The sequence below is a fragment of the Fukomys damarensis genome, unplaced genomic scaffold (assembly GCF_012274545.1).
Source record: "Fukomys damarensis isolate Sample0158 unplaced genomic scaffold, DMR_v1.0_HiC HiC_scaffold_28, whole genome shotgun sequence".
Classification (NCBI taxonomy): Eukaryota; Metazoa; Chordata; class Mammalia; order Rodentia; family Bathyergidae; genus Fukomys; species Fukomys damarensis.
The window spans coordinates 36,488,618-36,509,920 of record NW_022900940.1 but is presented as its reverse complement, the minus strand read 5'-3'; the positions used below and the strand labels follow the sequence as shown (position 1 = coordinate 36,509,920).

Below are 21,303 nucleotides of genomic sequence, written 5' to 3'. Positions count from 1 at the left end.
GCATGCCTCTGTGGGCAAAGAGGACTCTACTACTTCCAGATATCTGCATTCTGTGCTCTGATTGATGCTTACGCTCACAAAGGAGCAGATAAATGTTGACAGCTATTGTTGTATCTCCCCTCATTGATACAAGGCCTCTCCACATTCTCAAGTGACTACTGGAGGATATAAAGGCCAGCATCCTTTTCTTTTTCCTTTCATTTTCCTTTTTTAAACAGTAGTCAGATATTAAAGGCTAACACATTCAAAAGTCAAAAAATACAGAGAAAATTAGAACTGATCACAGTTATCAGGGAAAGATGCAAACTCAGAAAAAGACCTGTGAAGACCTTCCTTAGGATCTTATAAACTGATTCTAAGCATAATGACAGCTTACAAGGAAAAGAGGGAGGGAGAGGTGGAGGGAAGAGGAAAACAGCAAATCCTGTGGAAGGAGTATAATCTGATTTCTAGAATTAACACATGGTTAAATTCCAATATCTACTTTACAATTAAAAAAACAATCACAGGCAAGTACAGTCCACTTAAAGAGCAAAACAAACTATCCCACAGCCAGGGCAGTGGAGTGTGCCTATAATCCCTCCTGCTTGGGAGGATGAGGTAGGATCAAGAATTACTCTAACAACAACAACAACAACAAAACAGGGAAAAAAAGAGCAAGAAGAGGAGGATGAGGTAGAAAAGGAGGACAAGGGGAACAAAGATAAGGAGGTGGGGAAGAGGAAGAAGAAACAACTATCCTTAGAAAAAATCGGATGATGGCAGATCTACTACACAAAGACCTGGAAACAACTGTCTTAAAAGTGATCAGGCCACTGTGTTCTTTCTTGAGCAGTGGTCTGCTCTCACCCTGTACAGTGTACCTTTTCCTTCTTTTACTTTACCCAAACTCACTCAGCAGAGCATGTTTCTTTTCCTACTTTAATAAATGTAAAATCTTGTGACCGAAAGAAAAAGTGCCCAATCACACTGCATTAGCTTTTCTCTGCTGAGGCAAAGTAAGTGTCATACACAACTTAAGGAGGAAAGGTTTACTGTGGCTCATGTTTTCAGTCCATGGTATCCTGGCTCCAAGGCAAAAACATCATGGAGGAGGAAGGGCATGGTGGAGAAAAGCTGCTCACCTCAGGCTATCCGGAAGATCTTAGATATTTGGAAGATAGTGTCTTTTTTGCCCACAGGGGCATGTTGTGTACTATAAGCTGTGTCAGGAACACTTGACCAGGGGGTTGCCATAGGGCTGAAGGATGGGTAGCAAGGAAAGGAGAAACATAGGCAAAGAGTCAGAGAAAGGGGAAGGGGTTAGGGACAAAATATATCCTTCAAAGGCATGCCCCCAGTGACCTGATTCCTCCATCCAGGTCCTACACCTCCTAATAGCATATTCAGCTATGAACTAATTAGTGGATTAATCCACTGATGAAATTAAAACCACCTATCACATAATTATCTCCAAAAGCCCCACCTCTGGAAACACAAGCCTTCTGTGGGACATTTTTGACCCAAAATAATAACAATTATCATCACTAAACACACAATATAAAGGACATGCAGTCCATCTGGGAAGTCAATAATATATGAATGGCTTACAAAAACAAACCACATAAGCCAATTAGCCACAATGACAGGAGACATATGCTTATTATTGAATCTTGGGGAAACTTGAACATCAGTGAAAATTAAAATTAAGCTGCAGCCTAGAAGCAAGGGCCTCAGAATGTGTCATTTCTAGGCAAGAGAGGACTACTGACTATGGAATTCTCCACTGTGTGGAAAATGAGTCAGTTCTCCCATGCTCACCTTTCTCTCCATGTTCCATATAAGTCAGTTGGGATCTAGGTGGATACACTTGAGGTAAGACTGAAAGGTTGGGGGCTCCAATTTCTCCTGTACATAGCTATAGAAGACTATCCTAAACCACACTCTTGGCTTTAGGAGAAAGTGCACATACTTTCAAGTAATAACTGAAAGTTTTTAAGATGAAGAGACATCAACAACTTGGTACTGACAGCCAGCAGAAATGACACTTGGTTTCCAAGAACTATTTATTGAAAGTTAGAGAACTTTGTGCTAATTCTAGAAAAGCCTAGAGAATATCCATATAGTACAGGGGTATGTGATATTCATGGAACCTGTAGAAATTTAGAGTTTAGTACTTTATGTTAACTGCTAATATTGTTATTACAATAATATTGATCTTCTGGACATACATGAACACACACATATACACATATTTATTGATATGTAAACTTCATCCTCATCTGATAAAAATCAGTATCACTTCAAAGATACCATAAACTTTAAGGGATGATAAATAATTTGAAAGGTTACTGTGGCAAAAATGAATCCTAAAACATTTGGAATAATTTAAATTCAGGAGCCTATAAACAAAATATACAAAGCATTTTCAAAAACAGCAAGTTATAGCCAAATCTTGTATAGCTCTTATATACATTGTTTGGATTTTAAAAAGAGTCATTCATAACCTAAGCCTTTCCTTGTTTAAACAGTAAAGACTGTTTTGGCTGGATTTCAATGACCCCTAATGACCCTAAATGACCCATATTGAATGAGATGCCTGTTCATCCAAAAATATGGCACTAGAGGAGGCCGTGTATTCACTTGTTTGCAACGCTAAAATTTAATTATATTTGGTATCATATCTCTGTCATAACATAAAAGGCATCCATAGGATATATATGTAACTTTTGTCAGAAAAAAAATCTATATTTGAATATCCCTGCTTTACAGTATGAGTTGGCAAAAGAAAAAATATTTCTCTCAACAATATTTCCCTAGTTACAGTCAAGTTCAATTAAAAGATTTAAATTCCTGCTTTGCTCTACCTACTGATCTTGTGAATGTTTAACCTTTGTCTTAGTTTTGTCATCTATTGATGGAATGGAAATGTTATCCTATTAACTTTATAAGACAGTTGGATGAGTTAAAAAGGCTCATGAATATGTCTGTTTCAGAAGTAAAATTCTATAATTAATACCAATTTCTATCACTCTGGGTAAAACAATTCCTGCAGAAAACAATTTGTTTTACAGAGTAAGACCTTTCCTATAAAATAAAGTAGTATTAATATTTCAGATTAAATTATTTGGGTTCCACATGGCATTATGTTCTAGTAAATCCCAAGGAAAAACATTTGCTAATTATCGCGGCCATATAAACCAAAACTAATGGGTAAAAGCAAGTCATTCAAGGTCATTAAGAATTCTTAGGACTTTCTACATTTAGGGTGGGGAAAATTGTGAAGATCATTAATGTAACCTCACTTGTTTACAACAAAAGAAAAAGGAGCCCTGAAGAAGTTGAATGAATTTGCTTGAGTTGTACAGCAAATAAAGCAAACCAGATTTAATTGATACTCCAAATGTTCTTTATATCATAAACATCATAAAAATTCTTCATTGTTATTTCCCCTTTTGAGATACACTGCTTCCTTCATATCTCCAGAAATCTGCTAGTCAACTGTTTTTAGGCATTAATAATCTACCTTTCTAAACAACTACTTTCCCAAATAATTTCCCTTTCTTATGAAAATTACAATTTACTCCAGATATGGCAATATATTCAGTGAAGATGAACCCCTAGTCCTGCCTCAGGGGATGAAGCAGACAAAACAGCCCAGGATTACACTAATCCTAATCTACCTGCAGATGGATTAGTGGAGAGTGGGCCTGTAATTAAACAAACTTGAGGGCAAAGTTTTTTGAGGATTCTGAAAAGATATTTTTCCTCAGCATAAAAACAATTAACAAAGCAAAAGCAAGGAAATGATAATCCCCTTTCCTATTTATTTGTCCTGAGTTCACAGAGAGAAACAATCTTACAGAGATCTCTCAGAGCTCTGACAGTGCTGTACTCACTAGCCCACTAATCACCTTGCTCTAGATTAAATTATCACACAAGTAAGAAACATCCACAGACACATAGTCAAAAGCTCCTAATTTAGCCCAGTGGCACCTGCCTCACAAGCATAGGTCCTGAGTTCACTCCCTGCTACCAAAACAACAACAACAAAAAAAAAAAACCCCAGAAAACTAACAAAACAAAGAAAAAGCAATGTATGTATAACTTTTTAAATTACAATTTTGTTAAAAAATCAACTAGGTATGTTATTAAGAAAGACACTGTGTACAAGTCCACAAATTCAAAACTACAGACTTATTCAAACAATCTAAAATTATACAATCACTACTTAATAATAAACAAATCAAAACTTATAATTATCCTAAAATGCATAAAAAACAACAAAAGTTGAGAGAGCTGTTTTGAAAAGCTGATTATTTTCAAATACTTAATCTATGTTACCATTGAAATGTCAAAAGAGTCACCTTCAAGAAAGTGAATCAACTAATGTTCAAAATAAGATTAATTTTTAAAGTGTAAGACGTTTTGATTAAATTTAGCAGAAAAGCAAGTTTAGATATAATGATATTTATAATGAATAAGAAATTAGCCATGGTAAATGAAATTATAGCTCAAACTTTCTCACCGAAATTAAGACGAGATGTTAGTACTATTAAAGCGAAACAACAAAACCCCAGAGTTAACAGAAAGCATGTTTTACTCCTTTGCATAAATCTGTACCCCTACATCTACTTTCTGTCCTAAGAAAAGTAGACTTGCCAGAATAACCTACTAGGGTAAAGCAACAAGCATTCTATTGAAAATAAACAAATCTTGAGTAATGTGCATGTTTCTACATCTAAATATAAACTCAAATCGGGCAAAATTAATCATAAGTTTTTGTAAAATGTTCACAATGATTGCAGAAAGCATATTTCATTTCATAATCAAGTTAGATACATAACAAACTTAATGGAATGTCTTATTTCAAGTTCACAAAAATGAACCCTCATCTGAAATGCATACAATAAAAATATCATGAATTCTTCAACTGACTTTCAACTGGAGTTCAGCCAGCAGAGAGTAAGTACATGTGGTAAAATGTTGCCCATGCTGAAATTAAGAGAGGGTATATATGTGTTGAAAATAGTTTTCAATATTTCTGTGTATGAAAAATTTCAAAATAAAATGCTGGGAGAAAAAAAGACCCTCAGTGGATTCTAGTACTTCTGTATTTTCAGTTCTCACCTTGAATATACATCCAATACTTCCTTTTTTGCCTCAAAAACCTTATCTTCTCATTTAAAACATGTTATAGAATTATGTCTTTTCAACAAAAATCAAAACTTTAGGAAAGAATTGCTGGTATCAGTGATTTAAATGTTTTACCTGAAAGTTAACATCTTCTTTCTTAAATATTAGTGCTCGAACTTCATCAGGATCTCCGTTAAATATAGCTTGCACCAGTGATGGCTAAAATATGAGAGAATAATAAAAATATTAGCCATACAACCATGAATAATTCTAAAAATATTTCCATATAACTTTTATGTCTAAAAAATTTTTTTTCCTTGTAGCAATAATCACTTTTTGACATAAATCCTAAATTTCATGAAGCTGATAGTATTTTTAAAAGTAGTGGATTCATCGTTGGGGAAAGGGGGGTAGCTGAGTTTAAAAAAAGTATGTATCAATTCAGCTGACTAAAAGTTAGTAGTATAATGAAAACAATCTGATTTTCTTTCAAGTGGAAGTCTCTTATTTATCTGTGATAAAGACTTCCAACTGTAAGTCTGATATCTCACTATTTACTTGAAGAACAGAACTTGTCAAACAACTGTTAGCCCATGCGGAAGCCCAGAAAATAGGGCCCTCTTGAAAAGGCCTGTTTGGAGCAAGAAAGTAACACACATGGGCTAGCATTGTATGTATTAATATATAAATCTCAAGAAAGTTGATGAAAATAACCATTAAAAGATCAAAAGCACTTTACACCTGAATAACATAAAAAGACAAACGCATGTCTAAATATAATATCCTAATCAACACAGTCTTTCTAAGGTATCATATTATACCACTCAAGTAAGGAGACAGCTGACAACAGCATTAAAAATAAGGTTAGGGTTGAAGTTTTAGCCTTTTTTATATGAAGTCCTACATATAAACACATGATATTCTTTATAGAAAAAGCTGTGTCAGTGTTGCCGGTAAAAGTCAACCTTTCCTAAAATACGCAGAGTTCCTGATTCTAGTCATATCAGTTCTAAAACCACAAAATGAAAACAGAAACATGGTTGCCATAATATTTCTTAATTCATTTTTAAAAAGTATTTTTAAAAGATAAAAAGAGAGTAAAGTACAAAATGTTAAGGAAGCATTTGAAAAGGTAAAAATCAGAAATGTCTTCAAAATGCATCACACTGGCACATGGTGCTTTTATCTGGGTTTTTAAACTGGTGTAAACTAACTCATGTTTATTCATTAAAAATAAAATTTATACTACCAGTTTAGTAGAATATAGAAAACATAAACTCTCATATCTTACCAATACACTTCCAGAAGGTGGAGAAAGTAGGGAATGATTTTCCTGTGGCAATTTAGAAATGATTGCAGGAGATTCATCTTCTATCTCCTCCAAAACAACAATACACACTCGACTCATTCGCTCTTTTAAAACATTAAATTCCAAGCTATGTGATAAAAGTCACAGTTGGAAGAGTACAAGTAGTTTTTCCTCTTCTTCTGTACAACACTTACAAACATTCTCTGAGCAGTGCAGCTAATTTTATGAAGTTAATAAGTACTATCTGAGAAACTGAAGTTTAAAATAATGATATATAACTTGTAACTTCATAAAGATAACAAAATTCTAGTATTTTCTGTCAGGTTACTGCAACATTTAACAAAGCTTAAACATCAGCATGTCAGTAATTAAAAGTGAGCCCAATACAAGCTCATTTAGAAATATTTTTCCCTATCTACAAACATAGTAGTATTGTTCTCTCTTTAAAATTTACTTGTACAAAACAATCAGTATTTTAGGTACAACACCACCCTATAAAGAATGAAATGAGAAATAACTGCTATTGCAGAGATGACCACAGCTATACCCACTCTTGTCTGCAAGGTCATACAGTTACCAGTAGGCTGGCTTGCTTACAACTGAAAAAAAAAAAAAATCTCACTATTCTGTTTCCACTTCTAAATTGTTTGAATTTCTTCAGCTTCACTGACTTAATGCTGATATTATCCAGGGAGGAATAAAAGATCTAGAGCTCCACACAAATCTGAAAATGAAGCTCAGAGGTTGACAATTCTTTCTGTGTTTGGGAAAGAAAGAAAAAAATAATAAAAACCACTCTGCATTAATAGCAAAGCTGCAGCACATTTACACGTGATGAGTCAGACCACAAAAGACAATAGGACTCTTGGTACAGGAATACAGCTTGATTAATCCAGATTTCCCATATGATAGAAGAAACACAGATAGCTTTATTCCATCCATAGCATTAGCAAGGCAGAGCTTTCATTCTTTCTCCATCAGGCAGTTGTCTGTTGCAGTTCCAGCAAAAGGACGCAGGCACCAGGCAGAAATGGTGATTGTGGAGAATCCTAATAGAACAAGCAGGCTGTAAGGGAACTAGAAGGCATTTCAGCTCAAATTACTGCTTCAGGGTTTTCATTTTAAAAAGGAAGGGGGAAAAAACCCAGTAGTTCATCATTCCAGTGATTCCTTTGATCTCCACAAGAATACGGCTTCCATTAAATAGTCTTCATTCAGAGGAAATAACAGTAGACTGTGCATCTTCTTTGAGCCAACTACTTTATTCAATCATCTGCCACTGTGCCAATAGTTTCCTTCCACAGTAAAAACCGCTAGTTATCCTTCTCAGACAATTTCAGATGCTTTTCTGTTCCTCTGAAAATCTTGAAAAATGCCAGCAACAAACATCTCCAAAGTAGCAGGTCCTTAAAAAATATCTACAGAGCCTCTGAATCGGACCCACAGAAGCATTCTAACTGAGCAATAGTCCTGAAGAGCAAAGACCGCAGACCCACAGGATGAAATGCCTAGTAACGCTCACATGTTACACTTACCAGAGGGCTGAGCTACTGCTCAGGATGTAACTTCCTCTACCAGAAGAAAAAAACTGCATTTGGACAGCCTTCACAATTGGAAGGTTTATGCCAGTTCTGTGACTAATCCAAATCAAACTGAAAAATTCTATAACTGAAAAATGAGTGTGCTTTTAACATTTTCCACTAAAAGCCACAAGGAAATCTGGTGTACTGCCTCTGCTGACTAACACTGGTTTTAGCAAGTAAACAATTCCAAACAGCTTAACTGCTTTCCTATGCTACAGCAAATGTTTAACCCTATCATGGCAGCTACAATAAAGAATGTATCTATAGCAAACTCATAACACAGACTTAGAGGAAAGAGAACTACTTTGTGAGACTAAAAATCATGAACTTAATTTAAGATCTTATTTTTGCTAAGATGTTTTTTTGAGGGGAGGGTGCCACACATGTTATTTTCTAAAATGTGAAGTTTAAACAGAAAAATTTAAGTTTTTTTTTTTTCCTAATAATTCTGTGATGTCGTTGTTGTTGTTTTTGGTACCAGGGACCTTGTGCTTGCAAGGCAGGCGGTGGGACCACTGAGCTAAATCCCTGGCCCTCTATGTTGTTGAAGTTAATCACTGATTCATATTTTTAAAGAAAAGGAAAACTTGATTAAATAGAAATCCTAGATTCATTTTGAAAATCTTACCTTCCTATCTGGTATTTGCTATAAAGCCTTAAACATGCGTGAACAAGCTAAATAAAACAATTGTTTAGTCCTTGATCTTGAGTTATCCACATGTCAAAGAGTACAAGGTAACACAAAGTAAAAGTATCTATTTTCCTTATAGAACACTTTCCCCAAACTACAATTCATTGTTAAAACCAGACACTTTGGGGCTGGGTGTGTAGCTTAGTAATGCTTGCCTAGCATGTGTGAGGCCGGGGTTCAATTGTCAGCACTGTACAAAACAACTCCAGCCACTTAGTAGTTGCCCCCTTTCTTTGTTCACCCAATGATAGAAAACTGCAAACAGAAAAACTACAAAGAAAATACCATGGTCCCCCTTCAATATATTATTTTTCTCCTATTAACTATACCTTTAGTAATAAACACAACAGTTTATTTTTAACACTATACTAGGCGTTAACACATTCTTATTTAATGCTCTCAATAACCATATTCTTATTTTATAAAGGAAAAAAACACTCAATAAAGTATTTTACCCAAAGTCATTCCAATTACTAAAGTTGTGTCTAATCCCAAACATATATGTTCATATTCTTTCTTTCCTTCACCTCCTCCCCAACCTTTTTGCAAACTATAATACTACCTTGTAAAAATGATCTTGAAAGACAAGTAACCTATAATAATGGTTGTGAAAAATTCAGGTAACAAAGGAATATTATCTTTTGACATAATATTCTCAAATACATTATTTTAAAATGAGTACTTCATAGTAAGTCTTACCCTCACATACCTAAGGCAGTTTACTGATCAAAACTTTGCAAAGAAAAGAAAACCCTTATATAAAGGATGCTGGGACTTAAGAATAAAAGCCACTGAAGCCATATAGTATTACTCTATGAAACAACATGAAATCTGTAAGTTACAGATTATATCATGTAGAATGTCTTATAGATTCTATGACATACTTTTTTATTTTTTCCTTTTCCATTTTTTCCCTTTCCCTACCCCTCCTCCCACTTCCCCTAGTTTCTCACACCAGAGAATGAATATATATATTCACTAATTATTTATTATCTTTTTTTAAGATAGGGTCTTGCTATAGTTTGTTGTTACGTTTTGAGCTCTTGGACTCATACTTACTAGGTTTCTCAACCTAGAAGTAAACTACTTGAAGGCAGGGACTGTGTTGTATATATACACACACACATACATATATATACACACAGTTTGTTTCCTCCCACTTTCTTCCACCTATAAACAATTTCCGTGAAATGATTTATTATGTAACAAGACACCAGAGTGTCAGAATTATAAAAAATATATGCGTGGGGGGGTAAGCATATACTTTAATTGGAAAATAGAGGCCTTATGGTACAAAAACATGAGTTTTAATAAGTGAACAACTAAAATTCAGAGTTGCTAGGGATTAATAAAATTATAAAGAATAAAATTAATGGCAAAGTAATCATCTACCTGAAGTTTAATTTGATTCCATTATTTATTAGTTGTGTCCTTGGGCAAACTAATTCCTTGAGTCCAAGTTTTGTCACTCAAAAGAATAGTGACCTCAGGATAATTGAGGGAATATACTGTACTAGCATAGTGTTTCAAAATCTAAGTTTTGTAGCCAAATTGCCTTGAATACAAATCCATTTGTTTGCTTTTTTTTTCCTTTCAGTACTAGGGATCAAACTCAGGACCTTGCACTTGCAAGGCAGGCATGGTGCCACTGAGCTAAATCCCCAGCCCTGGAATCCATTGCTAATGAAGCTAATCCCATGACTTTATAGAGATTACCTAATTTCTCTATGTTTATCTCAACATCTAAATAAGATTATCAGAATTTATTTCGTACATTTATGAAACTCAAACAATGTAACTGTATTTTTATAGATTCTGGGACTACATGAAGTTCCCTTATGAAATCAGTTAGTAGATAAGACACTATAGTGCTGAACCCCCCACCCCCCACCCCCAGTGATGTAATTCAGACTACTATCTGGAGATACTGTTTAGGTGCTAAGTCTCCACTTCTCAGAGACCTTTTGAGAGACTACTAAAAGCTTTTCCGAGACTCTAGGAACAAGATGAGTGCTTTACTAAGTGGTACTAAGGTGATGGAACAAGTACACTTAGGCAAGAATGACTACAGATTTTTTCATTCTTCCACATTTGCTGTACATTATAGTTTAGGGAAAGCAAAAGGGTAGAAAATACTTGCTCATGCTAATTAAAGATAAATGGAAAATGTCATGAGAAATACAGTACTTCTATGGGGGGGGGTACAGGTCATCAAACTCGGAACCTTGCACTTGCAAGGCAGGAGGCAGAACCACTAAGCTAAATCCCTGGCTTCTGTATTTTTTAGTTTTTAGTTTTACTTTTTGTGGTACTGGGTATCAAATTTGGGACCTTAAACTTGCAAGGCAGCAGCAGTACCACTGAGCATTTAGCCCTGGCCCTTTTATATTTTTATTATATAAATGAGCAGTGCTGCTTAATACCTTTTTAACTTTGACTGAGTAAGACAACAGAGTCCTACCTGGTTTTAAAAGGACTGAGGATGCTCAGTGAAGGTATGGGGTTCAATCCCCAGGACCATGAAAGAGAGACAGAGACCAACACAGAGGCAAACGGAGGGAGGAGGAGGAAGAAAAGAAATGGGTAAAGTAGTTTTGATGAAAAACTACAGACAACAAAGACTGCGTAAGTTCACTTTTTTATCCCAATGAGAGGAACAGCAAGGGGATATAGTTTTTGTTTTTTTTTTTTTAGGTACCTTTTTTCAAAAGGCCAAATTAGGGCCAGGGATTTGCCTCAGAGGGTACTGCGCCTGAGTTCAATCCCTGGTACCAAAAAAAACCCAAATTAGACATAGAAATTAGATATAACTTGTTTTCTCCCCTACCCCCGACAGGGTCTATTTTTTTCCCCATTAAGTTTATTGGAACATTTTAGGCATACAGTAGTTACATTCATCACGGGGAACTTGTGCCCTTACATTATATATCTTGGTTCTTATCTGATGGGGAATTCCCCTGTCCTCCCTTCAGCCCCTCCATTTTTTCCTTTTCTCATATTTTTTCCTTTCCCCTACCCTTTGCACTTCCCCTATCCCTTTAGACCTCTTCTTCCTATGTCACATTATCAATTTTACATTTTGACCCTTATTTACACTTTTAGTTTCTCACACCAGAGAAACTATTCAGTATTTACACGTGTGTCCTATTTATTTCGCTTAAAGAGTACAGCCTCAGTATGCATCCATTTAGCTATAAATGTCACAAGTTTCTCATTCTTTATAGCTGGAGTACTACTCCATTTTACTAAAAAAAGAAAAAACAAAAACAAAAACAAAAAAACCCCCACATCATCTTTATCCAGTCTCCAGTTGATGAGCAATTGGGCTGTTTCCAAGTTTTAGCTATTACAAACTGTGCTGCTATAAACATGGGTGCACAGGTATCACAGTGGTATGATTCTTTGAGGAAGATACCCACCAGAAGAATAAGTGGGCCAAATGAGAGCATTAATCCTAGTTCTTTGAGGTATCTCCATACTGATTTCCACAGTGGTTGCACCTATCTGCACTCCCACCAACAATGTAGAAAGGTTTCTTTCTCCTCACAACCCTGCCAGCATTTGTTATTGGTTAATTTTTTGATAGCAGTCATTCTCTGCGGGGTGAGGTGGAATCTCAGTGTTGTTTTCATCTGTATCTCTCAAATGACCAGTGATGTTGAATATTTTTTCACGTTTATTTGTCTGAGAAATGTCTGTTCATTTCAGATGCCCATTTTTGAATGGGGTCTTTATATTGGGGGGGGTCCTGATTTTTTTAAGTTCTTCATATATTCTAGATAGTAGTCCTTTGTCTGATGAACAGCTGATAAAATTTTTTCCCACATTGTAGATTGTCTCTTAGCTCTGTTGGTGGTCTCTCCTGCAGTGCAGAAGCTCTCTAGTAAGATGATGTCCCATTTGTTGATTCTTTGTGTTAGTTCTGTGCTGAGATTTTGCTCATAAAGTCTTTTCCTATGCCAATGTCTTCAAGAGTTCTACCTAACTTATCTTCCAGCAAGTTTAGTGTTTCTATTTTAATATTTAGATCTTTAATCCATTTCGATTTTAGTTTAGTGCATGGTGAAATATGGGTCGAGTTTTAAACTTTGGCAGGCTGAAATCCAGTCTTTCCAACATCATTTATTAAAGATTTATTAATCTTTCCTCCAGTGAGAATGGTTGGCTCTTTTGTCAAAGATGAGGTGGCTGAGTGTGTCTGGAGTTGTTCCTGCATCTTCTAATCTATTCCACTGATCCTCAGGTCTCTTTCTTTGCCAGTACCATGCTGTTTTTATCACAGTGGCTTTGTAGTATAGTTTCAAGTTGAGGATTGTGTTACTCCCTGAGACAGGGTCTTTTATGTTGCTCAAATTCTGCTGAAATGATCCTGCCTCAACCTTCCAAGCGGCTGAGAGTAGCTGAGACTATAGGTGTAAGCTATCACATGGGGCCAGGGTTAAGTTTTTTTAAAAACTAAGAGGGTCAACCCTGACAGTTTTATAATCTTTCCATTCTTTATATAAAATATATCCTATTAAGAGCGTACTCCTACTATTCACAGAATTATATAATGGTAAAGCCAGTTTGAATTTTTATTTTACTGTTACTGATAAAAAGCTTAAGGTTCTGAAAGATTATTTTTAAGTTCTCTATTGCGTTACATCAAAATTTGATTTTTTTCTTTCTGCATCAATATTCAACCTAAACTTACTCTTACATACCTATGAATTCTATACTGATTATCCGGGAATAAAGTTTGAATATTTCTTACCCAAAATGCTTTGGGCCTGAAGTGTTTCAGATTTCAGAATTTCTTGTATTTAGAAATTTGCATAGATTTTATGAGATGAGCATTCCTGGACACCTGAAAATCTGAATTCCAAAATGTTTTTTAGTGTCATACTGGTGCCAAGCACCACACTAGTATCTGGCTTTTTATATCCACAGGTGCCACACATCTACAGAGTCAACCAAGTGTAGAACAAATATATTTTAGAGTGTATGTATGTATTGAACATGCAGACATTTCTCTCGTCATTATTCCTTAGACAATACAGCATGACAACTACTTACATAGCACTCACACTGTATTAAGTATTATAGACAACCCAGAAATGATTTAAAGTATACTAGAGGATGTGCACATACTGTAAGAAAATACTATGGCATTTTACACAAGGAACTTGAGCATTCTCAGATTCTGTTATCTGTACGGTTCCTGAAACCAATCTTGGGTAGATATAAGGGGGATTACTAAATTTACCATAAGCAAAAAGATGGTAAGGAAGTATGCTGAAGGCATGTTTCAGGAAACATTTTGAAAAGATGAAGAATCCTAAACAATCTTCTTGAGCTATGCCTCAACTATCTGTGTATTTTAGAAAACAGTCTAATAAAAGGAGTTAAAAGAAAATGAGGCAGGGTGGGTAAACAGCTGTTTGCTAGGTTGCAGGTCAAAATCTATGCAACAATCTATGTGAATAGTAAGCAGAGTCAATGAAAAAAGTCACTATATATTTAAAAAGTGATCAAGTCAAAGTCCTCAAAATAGACAGGTGCAGGAAGTACCGGGGGAAATGAACCAGAGCTGATGCACTAAGCTATATTCTCATATTTTTGTTTTGTTTTTAAAGATGGGTCTTGCTCTACTGTTATGTTGCCCAGGCTGAGCTCAAACCTGTGATCATGCCTCAGCTACCCAGAGTGCTGAGATTACAGTCATGGGGTGTGTTCCCCAACAAAACAGAACATATTTAACACACTATATATTTATGATATAGGCCATGTTTTCAAGATGTTTACCTAGTTGTACTTCCAAAATGGTAATAAATAATGTCATTTGAAGGTCTTAAATGGTTTGATCCCCTGATACAGGACTACAGTAGCTAGCTTTTAAATAAGTACAGAGTCTCACAGAAAAATGACTACCTTTCTCAATTTCTCAGCCTCCCTTGTAGCTACGAGCTACATGAGAGTTCTGAATAGCATTTAAAGTACAGGGTGCTATGTACCTTTCAGATAACTTCCTTAAAGGCCAACTAGCATATCTAGCCTGCTTACTGGAATGTGGATGATTGGCCAGCATCTTAAAGACTCCTGTCTAGGGTAGTACAACTAGGTTAGATGGGAGCCAATTCCTTGAGGACTTTGTGGGACAGGAAAATACCATATAATACCTGGAATGCCTACTTCCTGACTTGTATGTCAGAGATAAATAAATGAAAAGTTTTATCTTTGTTTTTGTTTGTTGTTTTGGTACTGGGAATAGAACTCGTGCCTTTGCACTTACAAGGCAAGCAGCGGAACCACTGAGTTAAATCCTAAGCCCCGAAAAGTTCCACCTTTTTATTAAAACATTTCTATGGTACTTGAAGCTAAACCTAATCTGAGTGAATATAATCCTTCCAGCCCTGTTCCTACCACAAGTTATAACAGAAATAATAACTGACCAGAAGCATGCTTGGAACTCATTACATTATCTTGAGTTAACTAAGGAAAGTCAGAGGGGGAATGAAACAATTAACACAAACTTGGGGGTGGGTGGGTACTGGGGATAGAACTCGGGTCCTTGTGCTTGCAAGGCAGGAGCCAGAACCACTGAGCCAAATCCCCAGCCCTATAACACAAATATTCTCAATGAAACTTCAGCCATAATTAAGTACTACTGTCTTATTTATATATCAATACGGAGGCACAGTAACATTTAGGTAATCATTCACTCAAACCCACCTTCCAGCTACCTAGTACAGCATTTATCATCTACTGTGCATCAGGTTTTGCGGTATGCTGATAAAACTAAATTATGAATAAGCAGTTAGTTTTAATTCTAATGGAACTTATAAACAAATACCATGTGAACTATGAGAAATGTAAGAAGGAAAATAATTCTAGAGGACAAAGAACTGAAGGAAGGCTCACATAGGTAGAGCAAGTAATCATGAGGGACAATAGCATATGTTGTTGGAGAAATAGGTGGCACCAGGTTTTTATACAGGGGTCTTCTAAGCCACATTACAAAGTTTGTATTTCTTATGAAGTGACTAAGAAAGCTTCATTAAATTTTTTTTAAGTAACACAATCATTTAAAAAGATAATGTGGCTTTGGTATGAAGAATAGACTGTAGGGGTATAAGAATGGAAGCTAAAGAGCTAGTCACAGAAGACTAATGCAGTAATTCATCCAAAAGAGTAGGTGACTGGAACTACGATGCTGGGTATGTCAATGAAGAGATACATATATTTTAGGAATAGGCTTTATAGGACATGCTAATAGACTAAATATAGAGATGAGGAAGAAGGTGTAATCGTAAATAACTCCCAGGTAATTTACTTAATGCTTACTAGAGTTTAAGCGTTTGGGGCTTTTTTTTTTGGTTTCCATACTTATATAATGAGAAATGTGACTCGTTATGCCTAAGGTTTCAAACTCAAGTCTTTTAAATTTTAATACAAAACCCATGTCTTAACATCTACCCTCATGATGTGAAAATAGCCCAATACAGCCTAAATGTGGATGCAAACTTCATCTAGAGGATAGTTAAGAACTGGCAGAGTTCTACTCAAAGTCCAGCACACTGAAATAGTCTAAAAACTTTCTGACAATAATATTTTATTTTTAAAACACTCACCGAAAATACCACAGCACTGACATGATATTCCTGTACACCACCAAGGAATTACAAAATATTAATGTATCAACTCCAGCTTCAAAGGCCTTATATAACTTAAACAGGGTACCAGCACATATTAGAAAATTAGCACAAGGAAAGAACACAAAAAGATAATGGCAATATACAGATAAGATACATTGAAGCCCCAAATATGAAATACACAATATATATCCCACAAATTCCATCATGGGAAAGAGAACAGCATAGGAACTTGTTAACTCCAGCTGGCATACAGTATCTTCTAAGTGTCCATTCTCTAAAGAATGAATTTTATAAAGCTATTTATAAAGCTGGGCGTGGTTGCCCATCCCTATAATCCCAGAATTCTGGGGGCTAAGGGAAGAGGACTGGGACTTCTAGGTAAGCCTGGACTACACAGTGAAAACTTATCTCAAAACCACCACCACCACCACACACACGCGCGCGCACGCGCGCCATAAAGCAGCCGGGCATGGTGGTGCACACATGTATTCTAGGACTCTTTGAGAGGCTGAGGCAGGAGGATTGCCATGTTTGAGCCCAGTCTGGGCAATTTAATGAGACCCTGCCTCAAAAACAAAAAACAAAACCTTTACAGCACAGTGTTGGGAACATCTCTGGGTTTGATTCCCAGTACAAGCAAAATAAAATTAACTTACAATCAATATAAAAAGTTATCAGCTATTTTACATTTTAACAAATTCTTCTAAATTTGTTGTGTATTTTATGCATATGGCATCTCAACATGAATAATAAATTCTCATGAAAATAACTGATCTATTTTCAATGTCATAAAATTTACATTTAAGGAGACAGATTATGTGACCAAGTTGTTCCAAAAATATTTAAATCTTCCAATGACTATGGCAAGTATTTTTAGTTTAACTAGAACTAATAAAATTAAAAATTTGGTCCCTCAGTTATATTAGCTACCCACATTTGACCATTGATTATCAGGCTGTGTAACACTGGCTTAGACCTATATATAAGGACTGATAAGGAAAACTAAAGTATACTATCTACATTATTGTGTTAAGGAAAAAACTGTTTAGGTTCTTATGGTAGTCCAGAGCAAAAAATATGAATATACACAGACTGTTTATAGTACAAAACACAAATTAGGAATTAATGACCTTAGTTGATTTTTTCTAATTATTACTATACTAATTTGAACAGTGCAGTAGTTCACTTTCTTCTTTCCCCAACACATGTGTACTTTTAAAATTTTACCACAGTCCAAGATTGAAGATAACAATACCTTTTCTCACAAAACAAAGTCAACCTTGAAGGCACCATTTTCTCCATTATTCATAGTCTCGCCACAAACATTAGAGTTCTGTATATAGGTTTCATAAACTGAACTTAACAAAAGTCAGCTACCCCTCTGATGACATATTATTACTTCAGTATTCTAGGTTATCTTAATTTTCCAGCTGAAAATAAAACTTGTCAAATGACTTCTGTAGTTGTTTTTAATTCTTAACATTTCAACTCTATGGCCCTTTTCCTTGTTAATAAGAGTACACTGATTAAAAAAGGGGCACTAAAAGGGGTGGTAACCACAGATTTTTCTTCTTTTAAGGAACTATAACCGAGAAAAAAAAATAATTGGGTTAATTGTTGAAGAAAGGTTTTTTAAAAGTTAATGATGATCTAAAATCTAAAAGAACTTTTCTTTTTTGAAAAAGGAAAGCTAGGAAAGAATCTAAATCTAAAGCTAGGAAAAGGGCATAAATGGAGGAAGAGCACAAAGATGCAGAAAAAAGGGGTGTGCTTTTCACAGAAGAGTGAGTTAATAGGAAACATTTGGAGATAAAGCTTTCATTACATTTCAGCAAAATGATAGTGTGCTTTTACTATTTCATATTCCATACACTGTTTTATTACATTTGACATTTTTATTTTGTCAGTGGCATTTATAAAACAACTTCTTTTAGTTTGTTTCAAGCTAAATTACTGATTTTTATACCTTTCTTTAAAATCTCTAGAGCCCTCATAGTATCTTTCAGTATTAGTGTGTTGTAATTAATTCATAATTAAACTACTGGAAAGAAAATGCCAAAGTTTAAATTTTCTATGTAATAGCACACTGTTGATGTCTACTTATCACCTATTAACAAACTACCTCCAGTTTTGTCTCTACAGCTACCTCTACACCCATGTCTTTGGGAAACCTTGAATAGAGCAGACTGATTATGGTAATCTTGTTCTACCTAGTAGGAACTCATTTGAGAATAACATGCTTGAATGATTGAGCCACCCTAACTCTTCATTTGTTATAGAAAGTCAAGCTTCTGGGGAATTCTTCCTTGTACCTTTAAAAATAAGGGAGACACAGAAGGTCACTCCCGCTTCATAGACAACGTTTCATAAATGATTCCTTGAATTTTGTCAGGTATCTTGTGACTGTAAGAGGATTTACTCCAAGGTCCATGCTGAGTATGAGAAGAAAACCTACATGGAGCTTAGATCCTATGTAACTACACTGAGTAACTTAGTAACTCTAAAACTACCTTCTTTCAACTTTTGCTGTTTGGGATAAGTGTTTTTATTATTTAACTCAGGTGAGTATAGCATGCTATTTTACAATTATGTTCAGTTTAGGATAGCCCTAATATTAAAGAGGAAGCACACTACATAGAGAAGTAAACACTTTACGGGAGGCCCACTGAGATGTAAAGATGAGCCTCACGAAAGCTGTAAACTGAGTCATTACTTTAATTTTAAAATAGTATGTTCAGTATTCAGTAAGTTGCCTAGGTTCCTCAGTTCAAAAAAAGGATGAATCATCTTCTTGTTTCCCATTTGACAGCTACTTTAGAACAGAAGTGATATATATGCAGTCCCAATTTGTATGTGAACCAGTGTATACATCAGCTACTGATCTTTCTGTACTTCTGGGAATTCCTTGGATGACTCATGTAATTATTGCTTATAAAGGTAAATACTGGGTAACCATAGCAATTTATTTTTAAATTGAAAGTTTTTCCCCTTCAGCTTTTAGACTGCAGTAACTTGATACATTTACCCAGTGTCACCTCACTGTAGAAATCAGAATGAATTGCAAATAACCTTTTCTTAATCTTCTTTAAGAAGGGCAAAAATCCAGCCTATTTAAAATGTTACACTGTACTGATCTATAACACTGGCACTGAAGTTTTTGCTGAAACAGCTACTAAAATATAATTAACTATACAAATAATATATGTAATTAGATTTCAGAGAGTATGTTTATCCTGGGCCTGACAGGACATACATAATATGCTAAGGATGATGCTAATCAGATGAACCTTAACTAAAAGTTATACTAACAAGAGACAGGTGCTTTAATTTCAACTACTCCTTAAAGTTATGAAGAATTTGACTTTTAAAAACACTGCTTAATTACAATACTGTTATACACTTGCTAGCAGAATAGTTTTTCTACCTTTTATTTTTGGCATAGTAATACATTCTATGAAACTTACCTGTGCTATTTTTGGCAAGTTAAATTTCTTCGTTCAAATTCTTTTCAAAGGATATAGTTACTTTGCTTGAAACTTAAGCTTAGCTGAGTGTAGCAGTACATGCCTATAATCCTAGCACTTGGGAAGCTAGAGAGTTTGAGGCCAGCCTGGGCTACAAAGTGAGTTCAAGGCCAGCCTGAACAACAGAGAGACCCTCTCTGAAAAAAACCAAACCAAATGACTCAAATCTGAAAAGGGTTATACCTGAAGTCATAACAACTCTTTAATCCATACCTCCCTAGAAGTCCATTTCACCTCCTGGTTTAACTCAAACTCACTGTATTCCTATTTATATATGCTTTTTATTTGCGGGGGGGGGGGTGACCATCAAACTCGGGTCCTTGCACTTGCAAGGCAGGCAGCAAAACCACTGAGCTAAATCCTCAGCCCTTTATATGCTTTTCTAAAGGTCTTCTTAAGTGTCAGCTATTCCTTTGCTCCTGCTCAGTGTATTTTGGGAATGCCTTAAGTGTGTGTGCCAGGAGAAAGGAAGGGCGAATTCTTCTAGTCCCTCATTTCATTCTTAAAACTTTACAAGCCCACTTGCATATAAAAACATTGTGGCTTTTGAAGCATACAGCACTTAACTAGGTGACCCTTCTATTTCTTCTTGGTTGAAATTTGTCAAATCTCATTCCTCAGTCTATCTGGATCAGAGATGTCTCAGTCATCCAGATGATTTCCAATACTTCTAGATGACATTTTGAACATCATACTTAACTATTTAACAAACTTGACACCAGTGATCATCCCTACTTGGCCCTAATCAATAGAATGATATGCATTATATAGAAAAGCCAACTCTTGGCATTTTTTTCCCTCTCAGTTTAACTTTTCTCACCATTAAGAATTACAGAGGACACTCAAGTTACAACCAGTCTCAAATACAAACAACTTGGGTTACAAGAGGAATTTTAGTTTTAACTTATGATCAAAGTCTTGAGTTACAAAATGAATGCCAGTCTTTCCTATCTGGGGTTAAGAGAGAAATCCTGGGCCAATGTCTAAGGACACTAAGATCTGCCTGGAAGAAAGTATGACCTAAAATTATACAGAACAGACTTTGAAGGCCGTGTAGAGGAGCCTAAGCCTTTGATTCTGCAATTGATGACACTGTCCCTGTAGCGGTCTACAGAGTTGCAGGTAGACAGTGGTGATGTTGAGGAACTGGTGGAGGAACACTCAGGGGACTCTAGCAACTTCTGCTGAGCAACAGAGAATGGCAGCTGGGGAGCTTTCTGATGAGGAGGGGGCGTATCACCATCAGTGCAGCCAAGTTCTTCTGAAATAAAGGAAATCCTGAAACAATGGACAGAGCTACAAACATTTGTAGAGAAGACCCATCCAGAGAGAGAAAAAGCCAATTGCTGCATTCACTTGCTCCATGACAATGTCACATTGTCTACAGACCAGTGTTAAAGAAAAGACAGAAACAGACCACCTTAGACCAGTTTTTAGTTCTGAAAAG

The 21,303-nt window shown here is 35.6% G+C and overlaps 1 protein-coding gene across 2 annotated transcripts in view; it reads right to left on the bottom strand.

Annotated features, from left to right (window-relative positions):
* Positions 1-21,303, bottom strand: part of Ankrd28 (ankyrin repeat domain 28) — a 122,751-nt gene that overhangs the window by 92,595 nt on the left and 8,853 nt on the right. The window contains exons 1-2 of one of the 2 annotated variants that reach the window (XM_010612766.3): positions 6,407-6,693; positions 5,251-5,334 (exon numbers count right to left, since the gene is read on the bottom strand). In XM_010612766.3, coding sequence (XP_010611068.1) covers positions 5,251-5,334; positions 6,407-6,523 — 201 coding nt within the window. In that variant the 5' untranslated portion in view covers positions 6,524-6,693. Of the gene's footprint in view, positions 1-5,250; positions 5,335-6,406; positions 6,694-21,303 lie in introns of those variants that run through there. The other variant, XM_010612769.1, reaches the window with a different exon arrangement.